The sequence below is a fragment of the Eumetopias jubatus genome, unplaced genomic scaffold, assembly GCF_037043125.1.
Source record: "Eumetopias jubatus isolate StellerSeaLion01/CBP00866 unplaced genomic scaffold, mEumJub1_p1.0 scaffold_10, whole genome shotgun sequence".
Lineage (NCBI taxonomy): Eukaryota > Metazoa > Chordata > Mammalia > Carnivora > Otariidae > Eumetopias > Eumetopias jubatus.
The window spans coordinates 119,272,891-119,285,123 of record NW_028274816.1 but is presented as its reverse complement, the minus strand read 5'-3'; the positions used below and the strand labels follow the sequence as shown (position 1 = coordinate 119,285,123).

Below are 12,233 nucleotides of genomic sequence, written 5' to 3'. Positions count from 1 at the left end.
AAACCCAGTCTCTGCAGTGCTGGCCCCTGTTCTGAAGAGGCCTCAGGATGTAGACACAGAACAGGACCCCAGAGGCCTCACACCTCCAGAACAGAAAGATGGCAAGAGCCCCTATAAACTGCCGACGTTTTACTTACGACTTCCTCCTCCCAGTACCTGGACCTTTTGATGCCACAAGCCCTGTGCCGCCAGATAAGATATATCTTCTTCAGAGACCGGTTGAGGTCTGGTGTTTGTCCCCCCCCTCTCTGCTACAGTCTAGAGAATAAGCGTCTGACCTCTGCCAGGGTCTTTGCACCAGTTCGCTAAATGAGACTCTTCTGGCTTTGTACTCCTAGGATGGTGCAGGTTGTTGTTGTGTTTTGTTTGTTTGGGGCTTTTGGGGTTTTTTTTTGTTTTTGTTTTTGTTTTGTTTTTATCCAAATGTGAGTTCCTGAACACTCCTGCCCTCTGCTGGACAGACAGGTGTGAGCCATAATCTGTGCCCTTGAGTGACGGCCTTTAGCTGCCCTCAGGGCACCCAGGCAGGCCTCTCTTGGAGTCAGGTCTGGAGGGAGTGGGCTGGTTAGAGGCCACCTTCCCAGGGTCCTGGCAACCTCAGGAGAGCCAAATTTGGGAGGATGGTTCTCAGGCCTCAGATCTGTGTAAGCCCTTTTCCATCCATAACTCACTGTGGAAAGTGAGCAAGTCAATCTCTCCGAGCCTCACTTTCTTTGTCTGTAGAATGGATCTATAAAACCATTTCCCATGCAATCTCTCATGTGAGGCCCCACTGTGCCTGGCACATAGCAGGGGCTCAGTCCGTAACCATTCCCGGGCACTCACTTCTCCCTGTCCCCGCAGCCACCTCTGAGCTTTCCTTCTTGCTCCCACAGGCCTCAACACCTCCCAAGCACAGAGCGTCCCCGTCATCAACAGTGTGGCCGGCAGCCTGGCAGCCCTGCAGCCTGTCCAGTTCTCCCAGCAACTGCACAACCCTCACCAGCAGCCCCTCATGCAGCAGAGCCCCGGCAGCCACATGACCCAGCAGCCCTTCATGGCAGCCGTGACTCAGCTGCAGAACTCCCACAGTAAGGACGCGGGTGTGGGGGATGGGAGTGGGCATGGGCCCCACCAAGGGCCCTGAGCAGCCCGCACTGCCCTCTCTGGATCTGTACTTGCTTGGAAGTGTATTGATTGGGTCACTTTTCCCTACCTGTTATCAACCCAGACGATTTCTCAGCATAACCCTTGTGTGGTCTGTGCCTTTCCTAGACCTACCCTCTACCTCCGTGACTGCTGGGGGAAGGTTTGAAGAGGACAGTTGAGGCCTACGTGTAAAGGGGAGCTGGAGAGAGAGTGCAGGGGTGGCACCCATGGACAATCCCACCAGGCAGCCACAGCGCCTTCTCCCCATGAGCCTCAACGTAGCCCTTTCAATCTAAAATTCCAAGCAACCGTTACCAAATGACGAGAGTGGGCATGCAATTTGCATTCCCTGAAGTTGGAGAATCTTCTAGAATCCCCATGCTGTCCAGTTGACACACCCCAAACATCTCTAAATCGAGAACCACAGACGTAGGTGGAAAATACCACCTGCGCGCCATCTTGGATAAGGAATAGTAGCGCTTCTGCGCTCCCCCCGCCCCCAGGCTATTTCTCATACCCTGTTTCTCCACCTACTCTTAAGGCCTTTCTTTCAGCCAGTTAGTTCCCACCCACTCTAGCCGCTGTATCTCTGCCCTCCATCCTGAGCCCCAGGCCCCCAGCCAAGCCCTCTGGCCAGATCAGGCCTACAAGTTTGGGGAGAAATCACGGCTGGCAGGGTCCTACAGGAACACCAGATAAGTCTCCGGAATAGAGTGTTCGTCTTGGAGTCAGACAAACCTAGGATTTAAATCCTGGCTCTGAGGCTTACCAACTGTGTAGCCATTGGTAAAGTTACTTAACCACTCTGAGCCTCAATTTCCTCATCCATAAAATGGAATGTAGAGTGATTATGGAGATGAGATAAATAATGTAGAGTGATTATGTAGAGTGAATATGGAGATGAAATAAGAATAGGTATGAACTGTGTTTGGTAAGCATAAGAGTTACAAAAACGCAGGTGATGATTTATTAAGGGACCGTTTAATAGGAGACAGGAATGGGGAAGAGGATTTTTGTTCCTCCCCTGGCTGCCTGACAGAGCTGTGCGTCTGAGGAAAAGCAGCCAAGTTCAGCCTTCTTCTCTCCTCGGGGCGCTCTCCCCGCCTCAGGCCTGCAGAGCTGGTTTCTAAGCACCATCTCACATTCCAATCACATTTTTTTGTGGCTTCTGGAAAAAAATCTCCCATAACCTGTAGCAGAGTCTGGGACCACATGTACCCACTTTCCTTCGGTTCGGGACCCGATAATATGCCCCCACTTGTCCCTGCCCCTGGCCAGGCCCAGGTGGGATTGTCAGAGAGTGGTCCCCAGTTGATGACCTGTGGACTGCTGAGCCCCAGCTGGGGGCCCCCGGACCAGACAGCAACCAGCCTCCCTCCACAGGAGGGACAAGCCAGGGTGGCAGGCAGTGACCTTGACCCCGTCCCCTACTAGGGGATGCTGTGGTAGATAGAATTGGCTGCTCCTTCCCTCGTGGCCAAAGATCCACATGCTTCTGTTAGTTGGTCGAATTTATATGAATCTAATGGATAAATCACATGAGTCAAAAGGTTCTAGACTTGGTGAACAAGTACTGGAAAAACTGAAAAATGAGTCACATGCTCCTGAAGGTTTTATTTGCATCTAGTCTCCCCTTGTCTCTCATCCTTCAACTTTCTGTGATGTCATAATATGACCTGTGATGTCATTTTAGCACAAATTGGAACAACCCAGAATTATACAATGAATTATACCCATGTCTAATTATAATTATTAATCAACTTATAATTGCCTGCATAAGACCTGGCTCTTGAGTCATGGCAGATGTGATAAGCTTGTGCTGACCAGCTTGTTTATGTTTGCCAACTACTTAGAACTTTTTTTTGACTTAAAATCTCCGATGCACCACATACGCCTAAGGGCCATTTGTTGATGCCTAGGCATCTAGCGTTTAATTGAAAGTCAGGAGAACAGAAGTGCTGTCCCCTGCTTTCGAGAAGACACTGCAAAGCTGTTTGTCTATTTGATACAAAGTACTTTACACACGATGTTTTCTAATCCTACAGCAGCTAGCATTCCCATTTTACAGATGAGGGAATTGAGGTTACGTAACTTAATCGAGGAGCCAGAATTTAAACACATGGCCATTCTTTTTACTGTGTCACACTGCCTTCCAAAACGTCACCAGCGCTGCCCCGCTTTTCTCTGCCTGGGGACACAGGAGCTATGGTGTGGGATGGGGCGTCTATAGCTGTGTATACGCCTGTGTGACCTGCACCTTGACTGTGTCTTCACTCTGTCTCTCCAGTGTACACACACAAGCAGGAACCCCCCCAGTATTCCCACACCTCCCGGTTTCCATCCGCGATGGTGGTCACAGATACGAGCAGCATCAGTACGCTTACCAACATGTCTTCCAGTAAACAGGTAATGCCGGCAGCAAGCGGGGAGGGGGCAGCGACCCAGGCTGTTGATGTGCAGAAAGGGTGGCAGTGCCCCGCGGACTGAGCCTGGTCCCTCCCAGGCTCCTCGTTACTTGCTAAACGAATCCCCGAGGTCAGAGGGCAGGGAAGATGGGCCATAGGCTAAAAGGATGTACTGCTCCCCCGGCTATCCCAGCAAGAGCACTAAATGACCAGGGCTTGATAAACCACTGGAGACTGGATTACACGGAGCCTTTAGGGGTTGAGACTGAGTGTTTCCCAGTGGGTTGAACAGTGGTCCATGGAAAAGATGTCTCCAAGGAGGACTCGGGAGAGTCCCACCCTCTGTAGCATTTCGTGCTGTACAAGAGGGATCCCTGAGTGTTCTCGACAAATCAGTCAATGGAAAAAGAGAGTAGAGAGTCGGGGTCCTGAGGCTGACTCCCCCGTCCAGGACCCATGTGGGACCCAGAACACTGTAAATTCCAGAGAATGACCCAATTCTCCCAACCCGTGGAGATTCCCCAGTAGACAGTCGGGCCTTACAGGGGCCTGCGTTTCCTTGTTGTTTTATCAAGAAACTCAGAATTGACTTCCTAGTGCGCTAAAAGTGGGAAATCCAGAGGCTTTGTCACTCTTTCAGTGGATGGCTAGTTCCCACCTCCAGGTAGAGCTGATGGAGCAGTTAAGCCAACCAAAGACGGGGCTTGTCAGTCCAGCTTGGACGGCTGGACTGTCACGGGACACAGAGTTAGGAAACAGGACAAGATGTCTGAACACACAGGATACTTCCAGAATAATACAATGGGACCTTTTAGGAGCTGGGGTCTGTGCAGCGTGGGAACTGTCTGGCCTCTATTGATTACTAGATAAGTAGGCGACAACCTTGAACTTCGTGTCACAGGCTCTCAGCGGAGTTTGGTCTTGTTGATGGTCTTTTTTCCATCCGAGTCCTGCAACTCACACCTCCTTCACTGCCATGTGCTACCGAGCAGGTTCTTTCGTGGGCTTGGGTTCTCTGCTCTTCCCTTTGCCCACATCTCCTCCTGGTCCTGCCATATTATAGAGCAGGTGGGTTCTATTCCTGGTTTTGCCCCTTGTTTGGTGACCTTGACCTCTCTGAGCCCTCATTTCTTCACCTTTAAAATGAGAGTCATAACATGGACTTGTTCTGGGGATTCGATGAGGTCATGTAGATTAAGTGCCTGGCACGTCTTGGGTATGTGCTTGTGTGCTCGTGAACACACACACACACACACACACACACACACACACACACACGGCCTAGGCAGCTGGGCTCTGGAGTTGGTGGGGAGAGGGAAAGGTGTGTGGGACCTGCTCTGCCACTCTTCTCTCACCCAACGGAAGATGAAAGGACACCCCCCCCGTTGCCCTGCCCTTCGACTCCCGTGCGATTTCCCACTCTTTGTAGTGAGCAGGGAAAACATTTATCTGTGCTCACAAATCTCAATCAGGGGGGCAGCCAGGCGCAGCGGCCCTGCTTGGGAATACCTTCCCCTTTGAAAGGTTTATCAATCCATCTGCCGCTTGGTCAGCCCTAGACAGGGCTCTGATTAATTATTCCTGTCTTTCCCAAGTTGACTTTGATGCTTGCTTGTTGAAACAAGCCCTCTGAATTCAGGAAATGGTCTCTTAATCAAAATACTTAGAGATGCTCTCTGAGACGCGGCCCTGGCCCCCAGATGGCTTCTCCCCTCCACTGGACAGAGTGGCCAGCCGACCTTGAAGCTGCACAGCCCTCCAGAACCACCGCGAAGTTGTCCCTAAGTCCCTGGGCGGTTCAGGAGTCTGGCGGTACGCTCATTTCTGGGATGATGAGAAGGATGATTACACTTAGGATCAAACTATTCACGGAGCCCTTCAGGTTTCTACTTCTCGTGAACATGATCTCATCATTTTCTTTTTATTGCTTGGTATAAGGAGTGTACCAAGTATTCCTTGGTACAAAGGAATGAACTAAGGCCCAGAGAGGGAGAGTGACCCGCCCAAGTTCTCACAGGTGGTCAGTTCTAGAGCTGGACCTTCAGACTCTGGACTCTGACTCTAAATCCTGCACTCTTTCCACTTAAACAGTACTTGCCTTCCAATCTCCATCTCTAAAACACCCACAGCGTTTGCTGCTTTTGAGGTCTTAGCGGTCAGGAACAAGCGTAAAATTCAGCCCACGTAGGTGTCCCAATCAGGCAACTTCCTCCAGACTGAAGGAGAAGAGGAATGGGAAAGCACAATGAAGTCAAGGGTAAAGGTGCTGCTTCCTGACAGAAAGATCCAAGGTGAAGAAGATTTGTACCAACTTTGTTCCCCAGGCAAAGGGTCAGAAATGAATTCTGAAAGAGATCTGGTGGCAGTTCTGTTTTCTCTTTGTTCTAAAGTAGTATTTTCCAAAATGAGTTTCAAGACTGTTGCTGGGAACCGGGGGCACATGGTGTGAGGAAAGGAGGATTCTTTGGTCATATACATTGGGGGAACGGCTCAGCTAAACACCCCAAGGGGGGGCTTCTCCGAATCTTTCGTAGGCTGATGTGTGCATGGAATGGGGCCATTAGTGTGCACAGAGGCTCCAGGCCAAGCATCCTGGACATCGCTCCGTGAGAGGCATCCCAGAGTGCTGGCAAAAGCCAGCAGCCTTCCATTAACCCGGGTCCTTTCTCCACCCCCCACGTGACCTTGGGCGGTTAATTCACCCTGCGGGACCATTTCTGCATCTCTCCTGGGGAAAATCCTACCCCCATCTCACAGGTTACTCCCAGGGCCTGAGAGAGCAGCTGGGACCTGGTGAGGTACTCCATGTGCTAACTCCCTCCCTCTTGCTCCTTTCCATCTGTGATCCTTTAGGAGATACCTTCTATCGGCTCCTTCAAAATTTAACTCATTGCTTGGTCTACATGGGGTCAGAGGAGGTTCTGTCAATAAAATTTCTCAGGATTAGGACTATCTCTCAAGCACATCCCCCCTCTTGGGCCTGGGCTCCGGAGATCTGCTTCCCATTTTTATGCTGACTCACACATGTGCTCTCCTCCCTGGACTCCCAGGAAAAATAGCAAATCATGCAGGGGCCTCTCAGAGCACCAGAGCCCTTTGTGCTTAGTCAAATGCCTGGACTCTAGTAGACGTTCAGTAAATATGAATGAATGAATGAATGAATGAATTCAGAACTAGCATTTTTGAGTGCTTCCCGTTTGCATAGCAGCACTCCAGGTGCTTTGCCATTCTTACCTTTCTCAGCCAACCCTCCTACCCATTCTGCAAGGTAGATATTTTTTATGCCCAACTTACAGAGCAAAACACTGAGGTTCAGAAGTGGGGAGGGATCCGGCCAAATTCACACAGATGATAAATCTGGAGCTGGACTCGCTCCAAATCCATTCCACCACGCTCACCTTCTCCTGTCCCTTTTTCAGCACTCGGAAGAATGACCCAAGGTTATGCAGGCATAAGGCTCAAGCCAGGATTTGAACTTATATCTGATCCCAGTGTTTCCTTTGTCAGGACAGACCTGCCCCGGGGCTGGGTGGATCACATTTCAGGAACCTCTGGGCTGGGGTCATTCTCACCTGCAGCTCCTACAGCTCTGTGTGCCTCCCTGCCCCTCCTCCTCAACCGTGGGTGCTGGTGAGTTACCATCCGAGTGGGTCTGTGCCCGAGCTCCTGTAAAACAATGCCCCGCCAGTCTGGAACAAGACCACAGCAAGGCACTGACATGGGTTAGGACAAGTGTGGGCAGGCTGCGCGCCGAATCCTGTTTCCACAACCTCTGAACCCACTGCTCCACTTCCTAGTTTACAGAGAGGTCAGGAGAGCCCCCCCTCCCCCACTGGCAGTCACTGCTCAGGGGTGCTAAGAAGGAGGTAGATGGCCTCTCAGAAATCCCCGGCAGCTTCTCACGTCCCAACCTTCTCCACTGGTGGTCAGGCAGGACAGTGTGATGATTAAGAGCGCCAAGTTGGCAGTTAGGCCGACCCAGGCCTAACATCTTACCACTTTCTATCTGTGTGACCTCAGGGAAAAGTCCTAGTCTCTCTGAGCATCAGGTTCCTAGCTTGTAATGTGAAAATGATGATTCCTCTTCCGTGGGATCATGGAAAGGACTAAACGCAGTAAGTCTTGTAACATACATAGCTCGGTGCTTGGCTCAAAACACCCCGCCCGTGGCAGTTGGGGCAAACTTGGCTCCCCCCGCTTGGCAACCCTGAGTGTCTCTCAAGCTTAAGAAGGAAGATTGTAAATGGCAAAGGGCATTTATTTTCCCGTGACCATCACACTCAGAAGGTAGAAGGAAGTCATCTTCCTTGTGTTGAGGAGCACAAACTTTTCTCTTGAGAGACTCTGGGCAAGTGACCTACAATCTCTCTAGGCCTCAGTTCCCTCATTGGTAAAACTGGAAGTACAATCATTACATTTATTTATTAATTTGAGAGGGCGAAAAAGGCAGGGGAGGGGCAGTGGGAGAGGGAGAGAAAGAAGCGTAAGCAGGCTCCACACCCAGCACAGGTCGAAACATAGGGGCTCGATCTCACGACCCTGAGATCATGACCGGAGCCAAAATCAAGAGTCAGATGCTTAACTGACTGAGCCACCCAGGTGCCCCATCATTACTTTTAATTAATAGAGCCATAATTAATCTAATTTAATAATAACAGCAGTGAGTTATCTGTACTCACTGTCTCTACTTCCTCAGCTCCAGTTCTGTCTTTTTTTTTTTGATCTAGTTTTTTTTTTTAATATTTTATTTATTTATTTGACAGAGAGAGAGAGACACAGTGAGAGAGGGAACACAAGCAGGGGGAGAGGGAGAGGGAGAAGCAGGCTTCCCGCTGAGCAGGGAGCCCGATGCGGGGCTCGATCCCAGGACCCCGGGATCATGACCTGAGCCGAAGGCAGATGCTTAATGACTGAGCCACCCAGGCACCGTCCAGTTCTGTCTTGAGGCTATTCCTGAGAGCCATTTGTCCTCACACTGCACTGAAACCTCTCCTGTCCAACTCACTAGTACCACCGTGTTGTCAAAGCAATGGGTCCTTTTCCATCTCTGCCTCTGACATAGCTGATCACTCCCTCTTTTCCCACTTGGATTTTAGGACAGTACCCATTCCTGGTTCTCTCCACTGTGGCACTCCTCATTTCCGTTGCTGGCAGCTTGTCTTCCCAACATTCAGTTGTTGGAGGGCCCTGGGGCTCATTCTCTGCTGTGGTCACTCCTGGATGATCTCCTCCACTCCCATGGCTTTGGATCAAGTGTCCACACTGATGGATCCAGTAGTTCTGTCTCCAGTACGGACCTCTCCCTTGAATGCCCATTCGTAAATCCAGTGCATCTTTGGCATGACAAGCCTCGCTAAAATAGGAACTCTTCATTTTGCCCCTATTTCTCCCTACTCAAACTGCTTCTTCCTTGGGCTTCTCCATTTCCAAAAATGGTACCAGTTGTTCAGGGGAGATACCTGAGAGTCTCCTTGATTGTTCTCTGCACATCCCACAACCAGTCCCTGGGTACGTTCTGCTAGGGATCCTGCAGAATGCATCCCACACCTGAGTGCTTCTCCCCTTCCCACCAGTCCACCTCCTTCCCTCACTGATTCCCTACAGTGGCCCCAACTTCCGACTCCCACTCTCACTCCTGCCCCACCATGGTGGTTATGGTCTGCTCACTACGTAGCAGCGAGAATCATCTCTTAAAAGGAGAAACCAATCATGTCACCCCTGCCCCATCAAAACTCCAATAGCTTCCCATTGCAACCAAGCCAAAACGAAGGCTTCTTAGCGCCCAGTGTGATCAGCCCCGTGCCGACCCTGCCCTTCTCACCTCCCTCCCCACCTCCCTCTTCCAGTCGGCTTCAGCTGAGCCATAATTGAGGTGATCCCACTTAAGGACTTCTGCGTTTGTGGGCTCCATAATGCACATCTTTGCACGCTTGCTTCCTCATCTCATTCAGCTCAAATGTTACCACTTCAAGGAGGCCCCTCCTGATTGCCCTCTGTAAATTATTCCCCTTTCCTTCAAATCAGTCTAACCTGTTATCATGTGTATTTTTTCTACAGAGCATTCATCTCTACCTGAAATTTTATTTTATATACATGTGTACTATACACACACACACACACACACACGTATACACACACACATATATATATTCATTTACTTATTTACTATTCAAAACTCTCTCTAGAATATAAACTCTGTGACGAAATGGACAGGGTCTTGTTCATGGCTACATATGCCCAGTGCCTAAAAAAGCACTAAGCCTGTAGAAAGCATTCAAAAACGTGTTGCATGAATGAATGATAATTTCCTGCTTCAAAGGGCTGACGTGTGAATCCAATACAAGGATGCATGTAAAGCCCTTACGTAGCGCAGTGCCTGGCACACAGTAGGACCTCAGTAAACGTTAGCTCCTACCATATGTAATCAGCCCCCTTAGAGCGAGGACGTCCTTAACCGTTACCACAGCTACTACCACCCCTTTCAGATCTTCTGGGCAGGGCCCCCGTGGAGCTGGGTGTGCCAGGCCTTGGTTCTGAGGGACCCCAGTGCACCCCTTATCAGCTGTTTGTGTTTAGACTCTGAAAGGGACAAATAACTCTAGTACCTTTGACAACATTTAGGGCTCTGCCACCATTTTATTATGTGAGCAAACATTTGATAGCTGGGAAGCCCATCCCTAATGACAGGTCATAGAATCTCGCTGGCGTCTCCTTATCTGCCCTTCTTGTTTGCTCTTCTATTGAAACCTGCAAGGTCACAAGCCATTTTCTCTCTCCTCACCTGAAATCTGAAAATTGGAAAAAGGCTGATAGTGGGAAGTAAAGAGACTCGAACGTGGGGGTGGGTGGCGGGAGGAAGAGGAGGCAAAGGGTATCAGGGGACCCTGACCAGGGCCTCAAGAATTTAAAGGGTCAGAACCTGTCCCCTCGAATGCAATCACACTCTGAAGAGGGCTCGCAGGCCCGGGCACCCTGTGCAGCCCCAGTGTTAATTCTGAGCCCTTCCCATGTATCAGTTCGCCTGACTCCTCAACAACCTCCATTGCACAAGTGAGAAAACTGAGGCACGAAGAGAGTGCCGGACTAAGAACACAAAGCTAGGAGAGGACCCTTAACCTCAAAGCATATTAGAAAGAACACGTGCCCGAGGGCACCCAGAACCAATTTGAATCTCTGTCTCTATGCTGTCCTAGTTCTGAAGCTGGATAATTGGCTCTCTTTGAGCTTGTCTTCCTAATCTGTAAAATGGGCATAATGGCAACCTTGTGCAGGATTATGGCTGGGAGCACTGATGAGATAATGATGCAATAATAGGCCTTTAGCAGTAATGATAGGGGTGTGTGTGTGTGTGTGTGTGTGTGTGTGTGTGTGTGTGTGTGTGTGTGTGTGTGTGTGTGTGTATGCATGCACATATAAGCTCCTGAGTGTTGAAGGAAGAGTCCTTAGAGAAGGAGCCATTAAGCCAAAAGGCAGAACTTTCCCCTGAGATGCCAAAACAAATGAAAGGGAAGGAAGAGACAGAGGGAAGCCAAAGGGTCTCCCTGGAGAGAAAAGGACGGAATGATGTTCCACGACAGCCAAAATGAATGAGGCCCAGGGCCCTGGAAGGGGAGGCCACCCCAGGATGTGGGCCGTGGCTCCTCTCGGGGGGTTTCTCCATCCGTTCTGGGGTCTCCTGCCCCCCTCCCGCCCACCTGGAAGCCTGGCATCGGAGGCCTTCAGCCCAGAGTTCTTGTCTTAATAGGAACAAGGCTGTAGAAAGCACTTTGTAATTCCCCTCACGCCTTCCCTGATGGGTCGTTTGAGCAAGTGGCGATTTTCTCATGTGCTTTATAGCCTGTTGCTCAAGTAGATCGGCAGTTCTGGCCAATCTGGGAGCTGATTAGAAATGCAGGTGCTTAGGCCCCACCTCAAGCCCACTCAGTCGGAATCCACCTTTTCACAGGCTCTCTGGTATTCATGGGTCCATTAAAATTTGGGGATCCGTGGTCTAGGGGACCCCTGCCCTTAGAAGTGTTAGGAAGAGGACCCTTACTTCCACGAGAGGCAAGAGCTCGGGTCTAGCTGCCGTTGCAACCACACTGAGCACGCCGTAAACCCCATGCTCACAGAAAGAGGAGCTTGACTTCAGGATAAAGGTCAGCGAGCTAAGACTATTTCAAGGTCCGCAGCAATTCACTGCTGTCTTCTGAAGTGGCTGGGAAACCTGGCTCGCGAGTTTCCGTAAAGGGAGCGTGCTTCAGCACCAACCCTGGGGCACTGAGCGGGCACTGTGGGTCCTCAGCCCGCGGCTGGCTGAGTGGGGTCCAGGCTCCCCTGGAGAAGCCAAACGAATGGCCTCGTGCCTGCTGAATGCACGCCGCTGAGCTCTCTCTCCTCTCTCTGCAGTGCCCCCTCCAAGCCTGGTGATGCCCACCCATCACTTACTTTGTGCACAGCAACAAGGACCCTATTTGCCACACCGTCCGCCTCCAGGCAGCTGTCACGGAAAAGGCCAGTGGCCTGACAGGCACCTTCGAGAGAGGTCCCTGCCTACCTGACATTCTGCTGGCGTCTCGGACAGACAAGGACAGCCGGCTGGGAGGCACAGCCCAGAGTGCGGCTTCCCTCCCCTTCTATGCAGTATTGTCGCCATGTCTCTCCCAAGATGTCCAGGACTCCTATCCGGCCCACGGGTGGGAGCCGAGAAACCACAGAGGA

At 50.8% G+C, this 12,233-nt stretch overlaps 1 protein-coding gene across 3 annotated transcripts in view; it reads left to right on the top strand.

The window, feature by feature from the left end:
* Positions 1-11,942, top strand: part of HNF1B (HNF1 homeobox B) — a 51,501-nt gene extending 39,559 nt beyond the window's left edge. For all 3 annotated transcript variants that reach the window (XM_028109318.2, XM_028109316.2, XM_028109315.2), the window contains exons 7-9: positions 876-1,070; positions 3,416-3,534; positions 11,922-11,942. In XM_028109318.2, coding sequence (XP_027965119.1) covers positions 876-1,070; positions 3,416-3,534; positions 11,922-11,942 — 335 coding nt within the window. The remainder of the gene's footprint in view (positions 1-875; positions 1,071-3,415; positions 3,535-11,921) is intronic.
* Positions 11,943-12,233: the final 291 nt, after the last annotated feature.